Raw genomic sequence first — 13,828 nt, 5'->3', positions numbered from 1 at the left:
TTTAAAGGGTTTTTACCCACATATTTAGTGGCCTCGTACATATAAATCCAGATAGCACTGATGATGGATTAGTTACGCCGAAAACGTTCTGTGATGTAGTCCGATAGGGTTTTTTTTTATTAATATACCTTTTATAAAGGAAATTTTTTAAGTAAAAATTTGTGTAATACCTATACCTTTTCCAAACCAATCTGGTTTTCACTTATTTCAGAGTTAACTGTGGTAAGGTATACCGGGGTAAGTGGAACCGTGAATTTCAGTAGTTCCTGTTTGAAATGCATTGACCTAAAAATACGGCTCTAAATCTGACTTATTTTTGGCAAGATTACTGTAGAGACATTGACTAACTGCTACACGACCGAATCACACTTTCCAATTTTTTTTATTTTTGCGGTCCATGGGTTACACTCATCCCACTGTGGTGTAAGTATAACCTGAGGCACATTTTTATTATCAGAGTCTAAGCAAATTTGCCGGGGTAATAGTAAATAATTAGCCTTGATATATGCTACAAAAAAAATTATTTGTAATAGGAAATACATTACTTAACCCACATTATATGTATAAAATGCAACGTTAAATACTATTTTTCCTCTTTTATCTACTGCAGGAGAGGATAAGTGCATAAAAATCTTATCTTCACTGATTACGCTTTTACTTTCTAACATGCTGATGAAATGTAGATGTCTTACTTCTTCTTCTTAAGGTGCCCTGCATTTCTGCGTAGGCGTCCACCGTACATCGTCTTGTCAGGTGAGATGTTAAATATTCTGGATTAAATAATTCTGTTTTTAGCAGCATTGCGAAGCATTTCATAGCTGTGGATTCCTGTCCATTGTCGAATATTGCGCAGCCATGACATTTTTTTACGTCCGAGACCTCTCCTACCCTCTATTTTCCCTTCGAGTATCAGTTGCTGAAAAGTGTATCGTTCTCCTCGTATAATGTGCCCCAAGTATGCAGTCTTCTTACTTTTTACATAATTAAAAAGTTCCCTATCCTGTAAGCCCGCTCTTCTGAGTACTTCCTCATTTCTGACCCTGTCCGTCCATGATATTCTGAGCATTCGACGCAGGCACCACATTTCGAACACTTCAAGTTTGTTAATGGAACTGGCCTTTAACGTTCATGCTTCCATTCCGTACAGGAGAACAGGCCACACGTAACACTTAAGCATCTTGTATCGGAGGTTGAAGTCCAATTTGCGATCAGTCAGAAACTTACGAAGCCTCAAAAAAGCATTTCTGGCTTGTTCAACTCTGCTCTTTATTTCATTCTCGGGGTCCCAACCCTCATTCAGCAAACATCCCAAGTATTTGAATTGCCTGACTTGTTCGATTTCTTCTCCAGAGACATATATCTTTGCGTTGGGGTAATCATTTCTACTTATAATCATTGATTTTGTCTTCTTGATATTTATTTTCAAACCTCGAGCTTCACTTTCAAGAGTTAGATCATGTCTTACTAATTCGCGGAAAAATATGCCTCTATGCATGGTTCTTTTTCTGTAGCTGACCTACATACATTGTAACCTGTTTTTTCTGATTGAATTTAACCACAATCCATTCGCCGACGTTTATTTTTGTCAATTGGAGCTGCATTTGATTAAAGAACTTAATTGCTTAATTCATTTCTATAACCTCATCTACATATGGTAGAATTGCTTGAAATTTATATTGCTTGATGTTTATCTTCAATACTGCCCTCATCACTTCTGTCTTCTTGAAATAAAGATCTCTTTGTCGTCAACTTGTTCTGCTTATTTTTATTTTTGCTTCGAATATTCTCTTTTTCTGACCCGTCATCTTCGCTACTATTATCTTCAGCTAATGAGGATATTTTTTTTTGAAATCTTTTTTATTTTGATAGGTTTTTCAAGCCGCTGGTTTTAGATTTGTTCCAGCTTAGCAACAGAGTCTTCTAAAGTGATCACTTCTGCACCAGTGCAGATTATTTGCTCCAGAAGGAACTCTTCAAACGTTTTCTGCCGATGTTTTCTGATATAAAGATTTTGAGGCTCCATCTTCAGACAAACTGACTTCGTTTGCGATTGTGATTGTTGTGGGTACTACGGTGTTTGTGGTTGATCTGCCGCATTATAAGTGGATGCAGCTACATCTGCCTGACGTGCTTGAAAAGTACCAACCTTTATAGCTTGTGGTTCATAACTTTCAATGAGTATTAGGGCGTCGCAAAATGGAAGAATTCCAGCCATTGGAAATCCATGTTTAATAATAACTGAATTTATATTTTCTCAAATTTTGGATATTATAACAGCAAAAGCGGATTTTTGAAGTTTATATCCATAATTCTTTCGTTGCCACTTAATAAGTTTACCCTCTCATTTTCTTTTTAAAGGCTGGAACACACTGAGGTTCATCGGTTGAAAGATGTGGCTGATGTGTGGGGGGCGGGGAGTTTAAAAATGTGTATGTTTTCTTTTCTTGCTATTTGAACAAGTGAGATGTCAACATGAGAACCAAGGCCATCGTTGATAAAAATACAGGTCGGTCCTGGGTTGTTTCTTAAAAAATTGTTATTTTGAAACGTTTCCGCTTCCATCCAGCGATTTTTTGTGGTCGAATATGTTATCCCAGCGTATTTCTCATCCTTTTTTGCGAGTCATGAGTCCCACATATTCTTTCCTCTAAATACAGTATGGATCGTAGTTTTCGCCCGCCGCGCTTGCACCTAGCAACACAGTGATATTTTCGTTCCTAGACCCACGCAGCTGTTCCTCTTGAGCCAACAACTTTTATTCTGCTCGGTTCTAAACAAAAACTAGTTTCATCTATATTGTAGATAGCTGTTGGAGAAACACCTATGACTTTTTTTTAGCAGAGTAAAGTAATCACTGATAATGAATGAATCTACGCTCCCTTTTTCTTGCTACTTCCATTATTTGTGGCGTTTCCTGACAGATTAAATATTCTTTTAAATCGCATAAAAAAATCATCACCTTTTATACCACCCTCGAATGGAGATTCGATCTTTTTCTCGTTCATATAACGACCTAAGTAACAACACTTCTTTCTTGGAAAGGCCAAACTCCAATTTTTCCATTTGCATGATTTAAATCCAGGTAACACTGATGATGGAATAGTTATTCCGAAAACGTTCTGTGATGTAGCCCGATAGGGTTTTTTTATATATTAATATACCTTTTATAAAGGAATTTTTTAATTAATATATTTTAATTAATAATATTCCTTTTCAGCAAGAGGCTGAAAAATGGAGGTTGTGGTCACAGCGATTGATTAACAGTTGTGTAAAAGTTGAAGCAACTAATAAAAAGACAAGAGATCGTGTGTTATTTAAAATGGGAACGTACGATTCCGAGGTAAGCGTATTTCTTTAATTTATGCCAGTTCTCAAGGTGTGTTGTACAAGCATTCTTTTTTTAAAACATAGTTCGAACATTTCCAAATGATCTAAATTAACACAAAGAATATGCAAAATTTTGTATACATATCATATGCTTTATCAATATGAATACATATATTGGCCAGTAAATGAGTGTTTCCATAGAAAACAATAAATTTTAGAATTTTCTAAGTTTATGTACTTATTTTCTAGGTAGCTGTTATTGAAAAATCTTATGAAAAAGTTAAGGAGTTGTTAACCAAGGGTACAAAATAGTTGAAATTGTGTAGATAATAATATACTAAATAAGATTTCACAATTTATAGTATTAAATGTTTCACAAATTGATATTATCGAACAAAATGTACAAACCTATAATGATATTTATTTTAGATATATAAATCAAAACTAAGATAATAAAATGTTAAAAAGTACATTTGTTTTATTTTAATAACTGTCTAGTTGAGAGAATCCAGGTAAATTAACGAACAATATCGATTACCATTAAGGCATATATGCCAGATAGTAACAAAACATCAAAACAAGTCGCCATCCAAATATTGCTAAAGGTGAGGACCAAGAAAAATAAGGAGGCAAACACCATTCATTATGAAAGAGCTCCATGATGGCAAGAATATGTTTAAAAAATGTGAAAGCTGCAAGTGTAGATGATATATGTATTGAAAAAACTAAAAATAGGTTTTTGGAACTATAGAATATGTGCTGTAAAACCTGCAAAATATTAAAATTCTTTTCAAACCGAGAAATAACGAGAAAATCCTAGTACTACACACACATCTCCGTCATATGTTTAAAATATGTGAGAGACTGGACATATATTATGTCCAGAGTAGATAAAAATATCGATCAACACTTCATTTCACAACAAGGAGAATTTACAGACAAGTAATGTACCGTCAAATCCTTGCACCAATAGAAATATCGACGAGAGATTTGAGAGGAAACAGTAGTCCGCTTTCGTTTATTTTACAGCAGCTTACGATATGGTTAGTCATAAGATTTCTCTATATTCCAGATTTTTAAGCGTACTTGCTCTTCCGGTAGGGATCTATGGATGAGTAACACCGAGACGCAAGGCTTTGTCTCTTGCCGTATTCACGTACTGCTCATCCATAGGTCGATCCAATACCAGCGTATTCTAGTCCAAGCAGCAGATTCATTTATAATTTTAAACTACTACTGTTCCGTTTCGCATCTATGTTTATTTCAAACTCATTTGTCATAATAATAATATATTCATTTTGTATCTATATTCAAACATACGCGCAACTGACTAGAGCGCTTCATAGTTTTAGCCGTTGGAGGAGAAGCCAAGCTTTGACGCGAACAACGTCACTTCGCTCTGAAGACGAGACCAAGTCAACTACGTTAGCTTTTTGTTTTTCTGGCAATGGCCTGAACCATCAACCACTAGATCATTTCACAGTGTAGTGAATGTGATTCGGCCGCTTAGCTATCTGACCGACTAAGTCATAAGGTACTGCCTCATAAAATTTACAGCACATTTAGGAATTACCAATATTGTTGTGTCAATCGTTCGTTCGTAAATTATTGGAATATCACGTTTATTTTTATCACCTAAATATATTTTAACATTTAAGTTCGTACAGATTCTTAAGAAATTAATCGAGAACCTAGAATTGATTATGTTTTTAGGTTCTTTAGTGTAACTCAAAAATAATTATGAATTTATAAAGAAATATGTGTTGTATCCAAATATAAATATTTATTGTCATTTAAACGTTTGGTTTAGCTTTGTTTAAAAGGCGTGCAAATAGATATTTTATGATTTAACTACCTACTAACTATTAACAACACAAACCAAAGCAATCGCTGGGACCCGATGGAATATTTTTCAATTCCAATACTCCTGGTCTGTAGCTAAGTTCTTACCTTGCACACAATTCTTAATTCAATATTTAGTATTTTAATTTTTCAATCATTCAAACGAACGCATTCAGCCGATCTGTCTTCGTCGAAAGTGAGGAACGATCGAGTACCGAAAGTAATGAGGGTATTGGCTGTGGGATTTTGTTTTGGTCGGCGGACGATCAATGGATTTTTGTCACAGCACGATCAGATCGTTATGAACTAGCGGAATTCGGTCGTTCAATACTTTGAAGTGATTGACTCAAAACAAGCGAATCAATCACGATTGATACTACACTGATTACCACCTAATGAGATTCGTTCATTTGCCGTTACAGAACAGGCGTTTTTTTGTTGTGCTACAGTACAAAATGGTAGATAGTATTAGCACCAATGCTCTTTAATATATGTATATACAAATGACCAACCTGCAATGTCTGGTATAGTTTCTACGATGTCAGTTGGACAAGTATAAAAACAAAATTCGACACTCAAGTGTCGGCGCCTTCTGTAAAACATAGGCGGCGAAATAGAAATTAAATAATAAACTTTTATTTTTAAATTAAGGTCTAATATTTTGTTAAACAGTAATAATATTGTTAATTATTCACATTTCTTTATGAACTTCACACACCAAAGATGATTAAAAGTTAATACACATAGTCCATTCACTAACGGTAAAATATTGTAAAAACCTCTAAATTTTAAACAACCACTGGGATTGACATGAAATTTGGCATACACATATAGCTAACGTGTCAAAGAAAAAAAGTGATATTGTGCCGATATGTATTTTAGCCCTGGGGGTGGGTACCGCCCCTTCTCGGGGGTGAAAAGATATACATCCAAAATAAGTCCGGAAGTGGATAAACTGACTAATTCTAGGCAACTTTTGTTCTATAGAGGTTTTTACTAAATCAATACTTTTCGAGTTATTTGCGAGTGAATATATTCATTTTTCATCAAAAACACCACGTTTTTGGACGGTTTCTCGCAAATAACTCAAAAGGTAAGTATTTTATGGAAAAAATACAGTTTATAAAAAAGTGAAAACAATGGTATATGTATGAAGTCTGTATACTCAGCAGAAGCAGAGTTATAGCTAATGAAAAATAGATTCTTACCTATTCGTCAAATTCCATATCGAATAATTCAACGTGAAATAATCAAAAAAATGTTTTTTTACTTTTTTTTTAAATTGTTTAAAGAAATCTTTATTTTTGATTTTTAAAAAAGTTTCTAGCATCAAATGTAAGCAAGTTACGCTCAAAACAAAGTTGATCCCTTTTTTGGTAAAAAATAATATGAATATGATCTGTAAGTTTCATCGGTTTAAAGAGCTTATTTTGGAAAGATATTTACATGAAATCGGCCAATTCGTCTTCCAGTCGAATTGTCTCTTAGGTTATAGATTAATGGAGAGATCACATTTACTACGGTACACAGAACATATTTTTGACAAGTTGTGGAAGTCTTTGTGGAAATATTCACACAATTAAACACTATCACTATCCGTGTGTCCAGAACTTGAGTCGTCGTTTGTGTTTATATCTACCGGTTCAATTGGTGGTAAAGTAGGATATTCTTTTTCTTTTACTTGAACATGAGCTACACAATTTTTCCAAATGTCAGTTTTGTTAAGTTCTTCGATCACTGTTCTTATATTTTGGACAACAACGTCACTTAATTGGGGAGATTGATTCATTTTCCGCAATTCCTTTTTTACATCAGCCCATTTGCTATCATCCATCCAGCCATATTGAACTACATCATGGGTGTCAAACCACGTTTCATCAAGATACACAATGTCTCTATTGTCATCTCGATATTCCTTTATTTTACGTAAATAATGTTGCCTCTGTATCACAATCCTTGTAGATTCCATAATTACCATTCTCTTGTCTAATTTTTTATAACTAAATCCGCATTCTATTAAAACACGCCTCAATGTATCAAGGGATTTATATGCATAATCGGAATATATTTTCAACTTGTCCTTAAGCATTTCCAACGTTGGAACTTTGTTGTTCTGATAAAATTCGTAGACATAGCGCCAAATAACGTCTTTAGTGGCCTTCTCAATCTTTTTAAGGTTTTGTCCAACTCTTTGACGTTTAACAGAATGATCACTTACATCCATAGCTGCAATAACACGTAAAACTGTCGTACGCACAAGTTTGGTAAGTTCACATATCCTTAACACAATATTATTTTCCGAAAGTGTACTATTTTCGCCTCTTAAACAGGAATATATATTTAGAATAATCCTTTGCGCTTGAATATGTAAGTCCTTATTTACAAATTCCCAATTCATTGGTGTTGGATCTAAAAGAAATATTTTTACTTTTAATTGTTAAAAAAAGTAGATTAAGGGTGAATATTATGACCGAGCATATACAACTATTTATTAAACTTGTTTTAAATAAGAATTTACATACCTAAATCGTCCGTTGGATTGTCGCTAGTATTCTCATTGGTATCACATTCAAATGGTCGCCAAAAAGCCATCTTTAATGTATTTACAACTTATTTCTACTGTCTTAACTCAAACTGAACTAAAACACAATACTACTGTTTGCACAAAAATATTAAAAATATACGTGAACTTGCTGTCGTACACGACGATACTGAATATATCGTTTAGTATGAGAAACCTGAGAAGGCATTTTTGACCAGATAACGATAAAGTTTGAGCGTAATAACTTCCGAAGAATTTGACTAATTATACTTCAGTAGTGCCCGATAAGATACGTAGAAAGTAATAAGCCACAGCTGCAATGTGGACAATACCGTTAGTGATCAATTACAAATAATGTTTATATTTCTGAATTATTCGGGACTGGACCCGAAAAATTCCTTAACTTTTATTGAAATTTGAAATTGATGATTAAAAGTATATACATACATAGTGCAAATGAAATGTAATGTGCTTATTAATTTGAGAACTAAAAAATGAGACTACAATTTTACTATAAAAATAAAATAATTATAAGTTTATCACGACGACACTGTTATTGTGTCGTTTGAAACATGAGAAGCAATTTTTGCCAGATAACGGCAAAGCCAGATTTGGTTTCAGTGTATGCACTTCCGAAAAATTTGACCAATTACATTTCAGTATTACCCAATAAGATACGTTAAAAAGTAATAAGCCACGCCAATATCCATGTGGACTAATACCAGGAGTAATCAATAATAACAGAATTACAAAGATTTATCTTTATTTCTATGTTCGCCGTAGAATTACTGACCGGACCCCAAAAATTGTTCTTTCCCAATTCATATCGTTTCTACTTTACTAAGCACTTCCTTTACGCCCATAATTTTGCAAAATGCCCTCAACAAAAGGATTTTCAGAAGATTTGAAAAAGTAGAAGGAAATCTAGGAAATACCTTAAGTACAATGAACATTTATTATCAACAGAATTCCCTCAGGCCCAAACCATCCATAACTCCGGCTACACTCAAAAGAAGCTAAGTGAAAACTACAAATTACCTCCAAGTTTTGACCTATGGTACTTTTTACAAATTCTGTCTACAATTTTCGCTTCCGGTATAACCGGAAGGGGCATGTCTGTCAAAATATTCTCTTCAAGTTCGTCATATCTCGTAATCCTCATAAATATTGTGTTGATTTATTGATGTTTTCTCTCCTATTCTAACTTGTGCAAAGGAGTTACTTTCACACATTCGAGTTACCAGCTAGTTATTTATAAACAAAATAGTTATTTGTATTTTCAGAACAAAAATAATTGCAGCTAAAGATCATTTAGTTAATGCTGGAGGAAAAGTGTTTTCTCCTCTGCCAAAACAAATGAGGACACTAAAAATTAAAATGGAAGCATTTGTTGTGAGTTTTACCTCGTCGCACTATCATTAATTTTTCACATAATGGAAAAAATAGCACCAACAGTTGATCACTTACCTTTTCCATCATCTGCACACCTGGTAGCTCTTTGTTATCTTAGGCTAACGTATGTGATGATTTTACTCTTTTCTCTATATAATATTTAAATAAAAGTAGTGTTACACATTTTTATTATAAAATATAAATTACAGTTCAGACTTATCTCTCAGATTTTTTAAAATATTTGAACATAAAGTCATCAAATATTTGAAATACTCATCTTCACTTCCTTCTGTTTGATGTAATTGTTGATAGGTATCTATTAATTTAGCCAAAATATTTCTGTTGAACTTTTTACATTTGCCACTCACTAATTCCATAGCTATTAAACATTTTTCAACTGAATCATGATCGTTATGGTAACTACTGACTATATTAACTAGTAGAGTGTTTAAATTGAGGCACCAGTCTTGATTTAACAATTCATTCTCTAAATCAATGTTACTGTATTGGTTTAACACTAAACTGTTTGAACTATCTAGTGATTGTCTCTTTTCAAGGAACAAATCTGTCATTACAGTAACTACTTTTAGTTGTAATTTTATAGAATCTTTCTTAAAGATTTGTAAAATCACAAATACTCCACCATTTTCTAAAAATCTCTTCTGCGCCAAAGGGAATCTTCTTACAAGACAACTCAAGGCAAACACAGCATTGCTTTTAATAAGCTCTGATTGATCAGAGCTTAAAAACCTCAAGAGAATTGGAATACTGCCTGTTTCTAGCGCATGGATTTGTACTCTTGCATTGTTCTGAACCAGATATCCAAATAACTTTAATGTATTCTGTTTGATCTGCTCGTTAGTAGAATTTAAATTTTTGTAAATAACATCCCTAAAACCATTTTGGCGAACAAACTCTAATCCAGTATCAAACTGATGGCCCAAGTAATCAAAATCTTCCAGAATATTAAGTACTGCTCTAACATTTATCTTTTCTTTCGTAATTTCTTTTTGGTGCTGCTTAAAAAGATCTTTTAGAATCTCAGCATCTACCTTGGAAGTTAAATTTAAGGATCCTAATTCCTCTTTCAGTTGTTCGTATGTTCGAAAATCAGATTTTAATTTCCCACCAGGCTTTACATCATCATTTTTAATTTTCTTCATCACTTCTTTTAGCTCATCAATAGTTGGGTGATCCTGTGGTTTTTCAGAAGGCACTTCCAGAACACTGGTCTTTTTATTTTCATGGTCATCATCTTTTCCAATTAGTTTTGCTTCTTTAAGACCTGTTTGGACATTGATACGATAATGTAAACCACTTGGTACTTTCTGGCCTACAATATTAAAAACACCTGTAGTGTCAAATTTCTTAAATATAAAAGCTTAAATAAAAATTAGCAAATTTAATTTTGTTTCTGAGATACAGAAATAAAGAACAGCTGCTATGAATTCCATTACAGATTTTGTTTAAATAATATGATGCATTATCAATAACAATAATAGTTGACAAAATTCATGTCATCATTATTTTAAAATGTTGACTTAAAAATACACAATTTTAACCACCATGAATTACACAACTTCATTAATTCATTACTTTGATTAAAAAAAATTTTCACATTTTTAAGAACATTTTTATTTGTGATTTACAATCAACATATTTTTTCAGTCTAATTCTGGTTCAAAATATAGAATGTTGTTTATGTATGCAGGATATTGTAAAAAAATAAAGTCATAATCTAACAGTTTTTTTATTTACAAGTTCCTAAAGTTAAAAAATGTGTTCAGGAGAGCTCACAAACTAAAACAGTCTGATTTAGAACCCTCCAGCCTCTTATTCTTCCTAAATTTTTTTGTAAACTCAAGCTTTTTTCCTACATCTTTGTTGTTGCTACTAACACATTTTTGTAGTATTTGTTGCTTTTTTCAGTCACTTATTCTCATGACATCAATAGCTTTTAGGTGAAGAGCAAACATTTAGTTTGTATGGCACTTTTATTTTTTTGCTAATAAAGACTTTTCTGTTTATTAAGTGTAGTATACCATTCTATTAAGAAAACTATGTAGAATAATAAAATTAAATAAAAAAAAAAACGAAAAAAAATTTTTTCAGGGGTACCTGGTCACAGAATAAAAAACGATTGTTATTTATTCTGTGACCTGTTACCCTTAAAAGAATTGTCCTTAATTCTCGAATGTTGTTTCTTATTTCTATTAATTTCACTAAAAATCTTACAGGTTTTTTAGACACAGATGTTTTGATTTTCTTTGAAAATACTTTTTGAGGTTATCTCAGAAAACCGCTAATACAAAAATATGTAGACTATTTTACCTTCTTTTATGGTTTGCCATTCTTCCGTAGCAATAAATTCATCGCCATTGTTATCTTTCTTATTGCAAGTAACTTCAAACAATATTAGAAAAACAATGAAAATACAGCGATCGTATTTCATCTTTCAAAAAAATCAAGTTAGAGTTGGACTTGGACTTTAGTGACATTTGCTATAAATTTATTTAATTTAAGTTGACGTGGACAAATACCATTCTTGATTACTTTACTTGTATAGTTAAGTAACTCTTATTATACATAAGTAAATATTTTACTGTGTTTCTTGAAAATCGAAATTATTCCTCCTTATTTATTATTCAAATCCAAATACTAACTAAAAAGAAACCATTCGATATGTACCATGATGATTCGATATGATTCATATGTTTCCATTCGATATGTTTTGTTCAGAGACAGAAGATTTGACAGCAACTGTCAGATGCAACAATGTCACTATAGAAAGATATTTTTGCAAACATTTCCAAGAAATATTAATTAATTACCAAAACCAAAGATGATGTATATTATAACCATGTGAATACATACTATTACTATCAATTTAACAAATTATAGACGTGAGGTAAGTAATCCTTCACGAATTCACTTAGGCTTTTGTTTATAAATAGGGCGTCTAACAAAAGTAAATAAATATTGAAGGAAATAATGAATATAAATAGGTAATGCCTGAAGGATGTCCTCAAGACTTCATGTATAAAATTGAATTTTTAATTTTAAATATATTGATTTTTTTCCTTAACTTTATTTATAAACAGTTAAAGTTGTTTAAACTAGTATATGTCAACAAATTAATAATGACATAATAGTCTGTTAATGACGAATTGCCATGCAACTTAATGCCAGCATAATATTAGTTTAAAATTAAATAACAATTTAGATTTTATTACCAGTGACTCATACACAAAACATTTTAACACATTTTCTTTTGTTTGGAACCATTGTAGCTTAAATATGTACAATAGCTTTTGTTTTGTGAATTACATATATTGGAAGTATCAACTTTTAATATATAAACTATTAGGAATATCTAAACATAGAAATAAATGGAATAGCAAGTCATAGCATTCTTCCATCCTTACAATCACTAAAAAAGTAATATGAAGGGACTCAACTTTTAGAGTAGGTAAAGTTTGTTTAGCAGTAAATGGTTGACTTCAATTAGTACCGAATATAAACATCCTGGGTTAACCAATAATAGTATAAAAGGCTCGGTTTCAGGTAACAATGGTTTACCTGAGCTACAAGGTCTTAACAATGGGCCAAGTCAGATAAATTTAATAATATTTACTATTGCACTAATTGGAGTCAACCATTTTCTGCTAAACAAACTTTACCTATATTCAAATGGGGGCAATAGTCTTAATATTAATTAACAGAAAAATTTTAAATTTATTCAAATGAACTATAAAGATGGACACAAGTTAACAACCAAAAAATTCTAGTTTTTTTTTTCTACTTTTAAATGAAAATGAGTGCTTTTTCTTAAGACTCTTTTTTTCTAGCTAAAGGTTGTCAACTGATTACAATACTAATAACACAATCCAAGTGGATTATGTGTGTTATACATACATAATCCATTGCTAGGTTCAGTTTTCTAAAAAGTCATTTGGTTCTCATTAATGGATACATTGGATACATCCTGGATCTACTTAAAAATCACTATTGTTATCTGACTGTAAATACTCTACTTCATCAGACATTGTTGTCTTTTTTGGTCCTTTTTCGGGAGTGCAGGTAGACTATTGAATATTGCAATAGGTACTTTTTCAAAATTTAATACAGGTGCCCTTGCTAAATATAGGCTGGAATATCTACATTTTTGTTCACTGTTTCAATAATTGATGCCTTGATTGATATGTGAAATACAAAAATAACAATTGTAGTGGTTTTTTAGTTCCCTCCAAATCATCAGTATTTCAAATCTTTCCCATTAATCATTGCTAAAAATGTTCAAGGCATGTTGTACATACCAAGTGTGAAGCTCAAGATTTATCCTAATCTTTCAAATAGATGCCAAAATGGGTCAGATAAGTTCATTTCACAAAGTCAGAAATAGATTTTTGTTTTTTCAAAATATATTCACCACATATAAAACAAAAAACATTTTACACAAACAAGATAATACAGTGGAAACATGTAGATGATGTGTTCTACATTTGGCTTCACTGACTAGAAGCATTGATAAATTTCTGATGGACATCAACAATAAAGATAAATCAATCAGATTCACCATGGAAAAAGAAAACAACAACTCACTTACTTTTCTGGATGTGTTAATCACAAAAGAGGACACAGGATATGCAACCAAAGTTTACAGAAAACCAACACACCCCAACAGATATTTAAATTATCACTCAAACCACAATGTAAACATCAAAT

At 32.1% G+C, this 13,828-nt stretch overlaps 3 protein-coding genes across 5 annotated transcripts in view; 2 read left to right on the top strand and 1 right to left on the bottom strand.

Moving 5' to 3' along the window:
- The window catches only part of LOC140432340 (uncharacterized), a 49,647-nt gene extending 45,850 nt beyond the window's left edge, over positions 1 to 3,797 (top strand). For both annotated transcript variants that reach the window (XM_072520174.1, XM_072520175.1), the window contains 2 exons: positions 3,218 to 3,340; positions 3,577 to 3,797. In XM_072520174.1, coding sequence (XP_072376275.1) covers positions 3,218 to 3,340; positions 3,577 to 3,639 — 186 coding nt within the window. In that variant the 3' untranslated portion in view covers positions 3,640 to 3,797. The remainder of the gene's footprint in view (positions 1 to 3,217; positions 3,341 to 3,576) is intronic.
- Positions 3,798 to 9,274: 5,477 nt separating this feature from the next.
- Sil1 (Sil1 nucleotide exchange factor) lies at positions 9,275 to 11,788 on the bottom strand. The gene is made up of 2 exons (XM_072531038.1): positions 11,435 to 11,788; positions 9,275 to 10,436 (listed from the first exon to the last, which is right to left on the bottom strand). The coding sequence occupies exons 1-2, from the start codon at positions 11,553 to 11,555 to the stop codon at positions 9,307 to 9,309; spliced, it is 1,251 nt and encodes a 416-aa protein (XP_072387139.1). The 5' UTR covers positions 11,556 to 11,788; the 3' UTR covers positions 9,275 to 9,306.
- A 66-nt stretch (positions 11,789 to 11,854) lies between these two features.
- Positions 11,855 to 13,828, top strand: part of LOC140432339 (uncharacterized) — a 34,624-nt gene continuing 32,650 nt past the window's right edge. For both annotated transcript variants that reach the window (XR_011949798.1, XM_072520173.1), the window contains exon 1: positions 11,855 to 12,011. The gene's annotated coding sequence lies outside the window, so the exon portion shown is untranslated. The remainder of the gene's footprint in view (positions 12,012 to 13,828) is intronic.

This window comes from Diabrotica undecimpunctata, chromosome 1 (assembly GCF_040954645.1).
Source record: "Diabrotica undecimpunctata isolate CICGRU chromosome 1, icDiaUnde3, whole genome shotgun sequence".
NCBI classification, from domain to species: Eukaryota; Metazoa; Arthropoda; class Insecta; order Coleoptera; family Chrysomelidae; genus Diabrotica; species Diabrotica undecimpunctata.
This window is presented reverse-complemented; position numbering and strand designations above follow the sequence as displayed.

Excerpts from the sequence above, each read along its gene's own strand:
- Sil1 (XM_072531038.1), bottom strand. The coding sequence starts at position 11,555 with ATGAAATACGATCGCTGTATTTTCATTGTTTTTCTAATATTGTTTGAA. Across the intron at positions 10,437-11,434 it reads ATGGCAAACCATAAAAGAAG|GCCAGAAAGTACCAAGTGGT; the intron begins GTAAAATAGTCT and ends TTAATATTGTAG.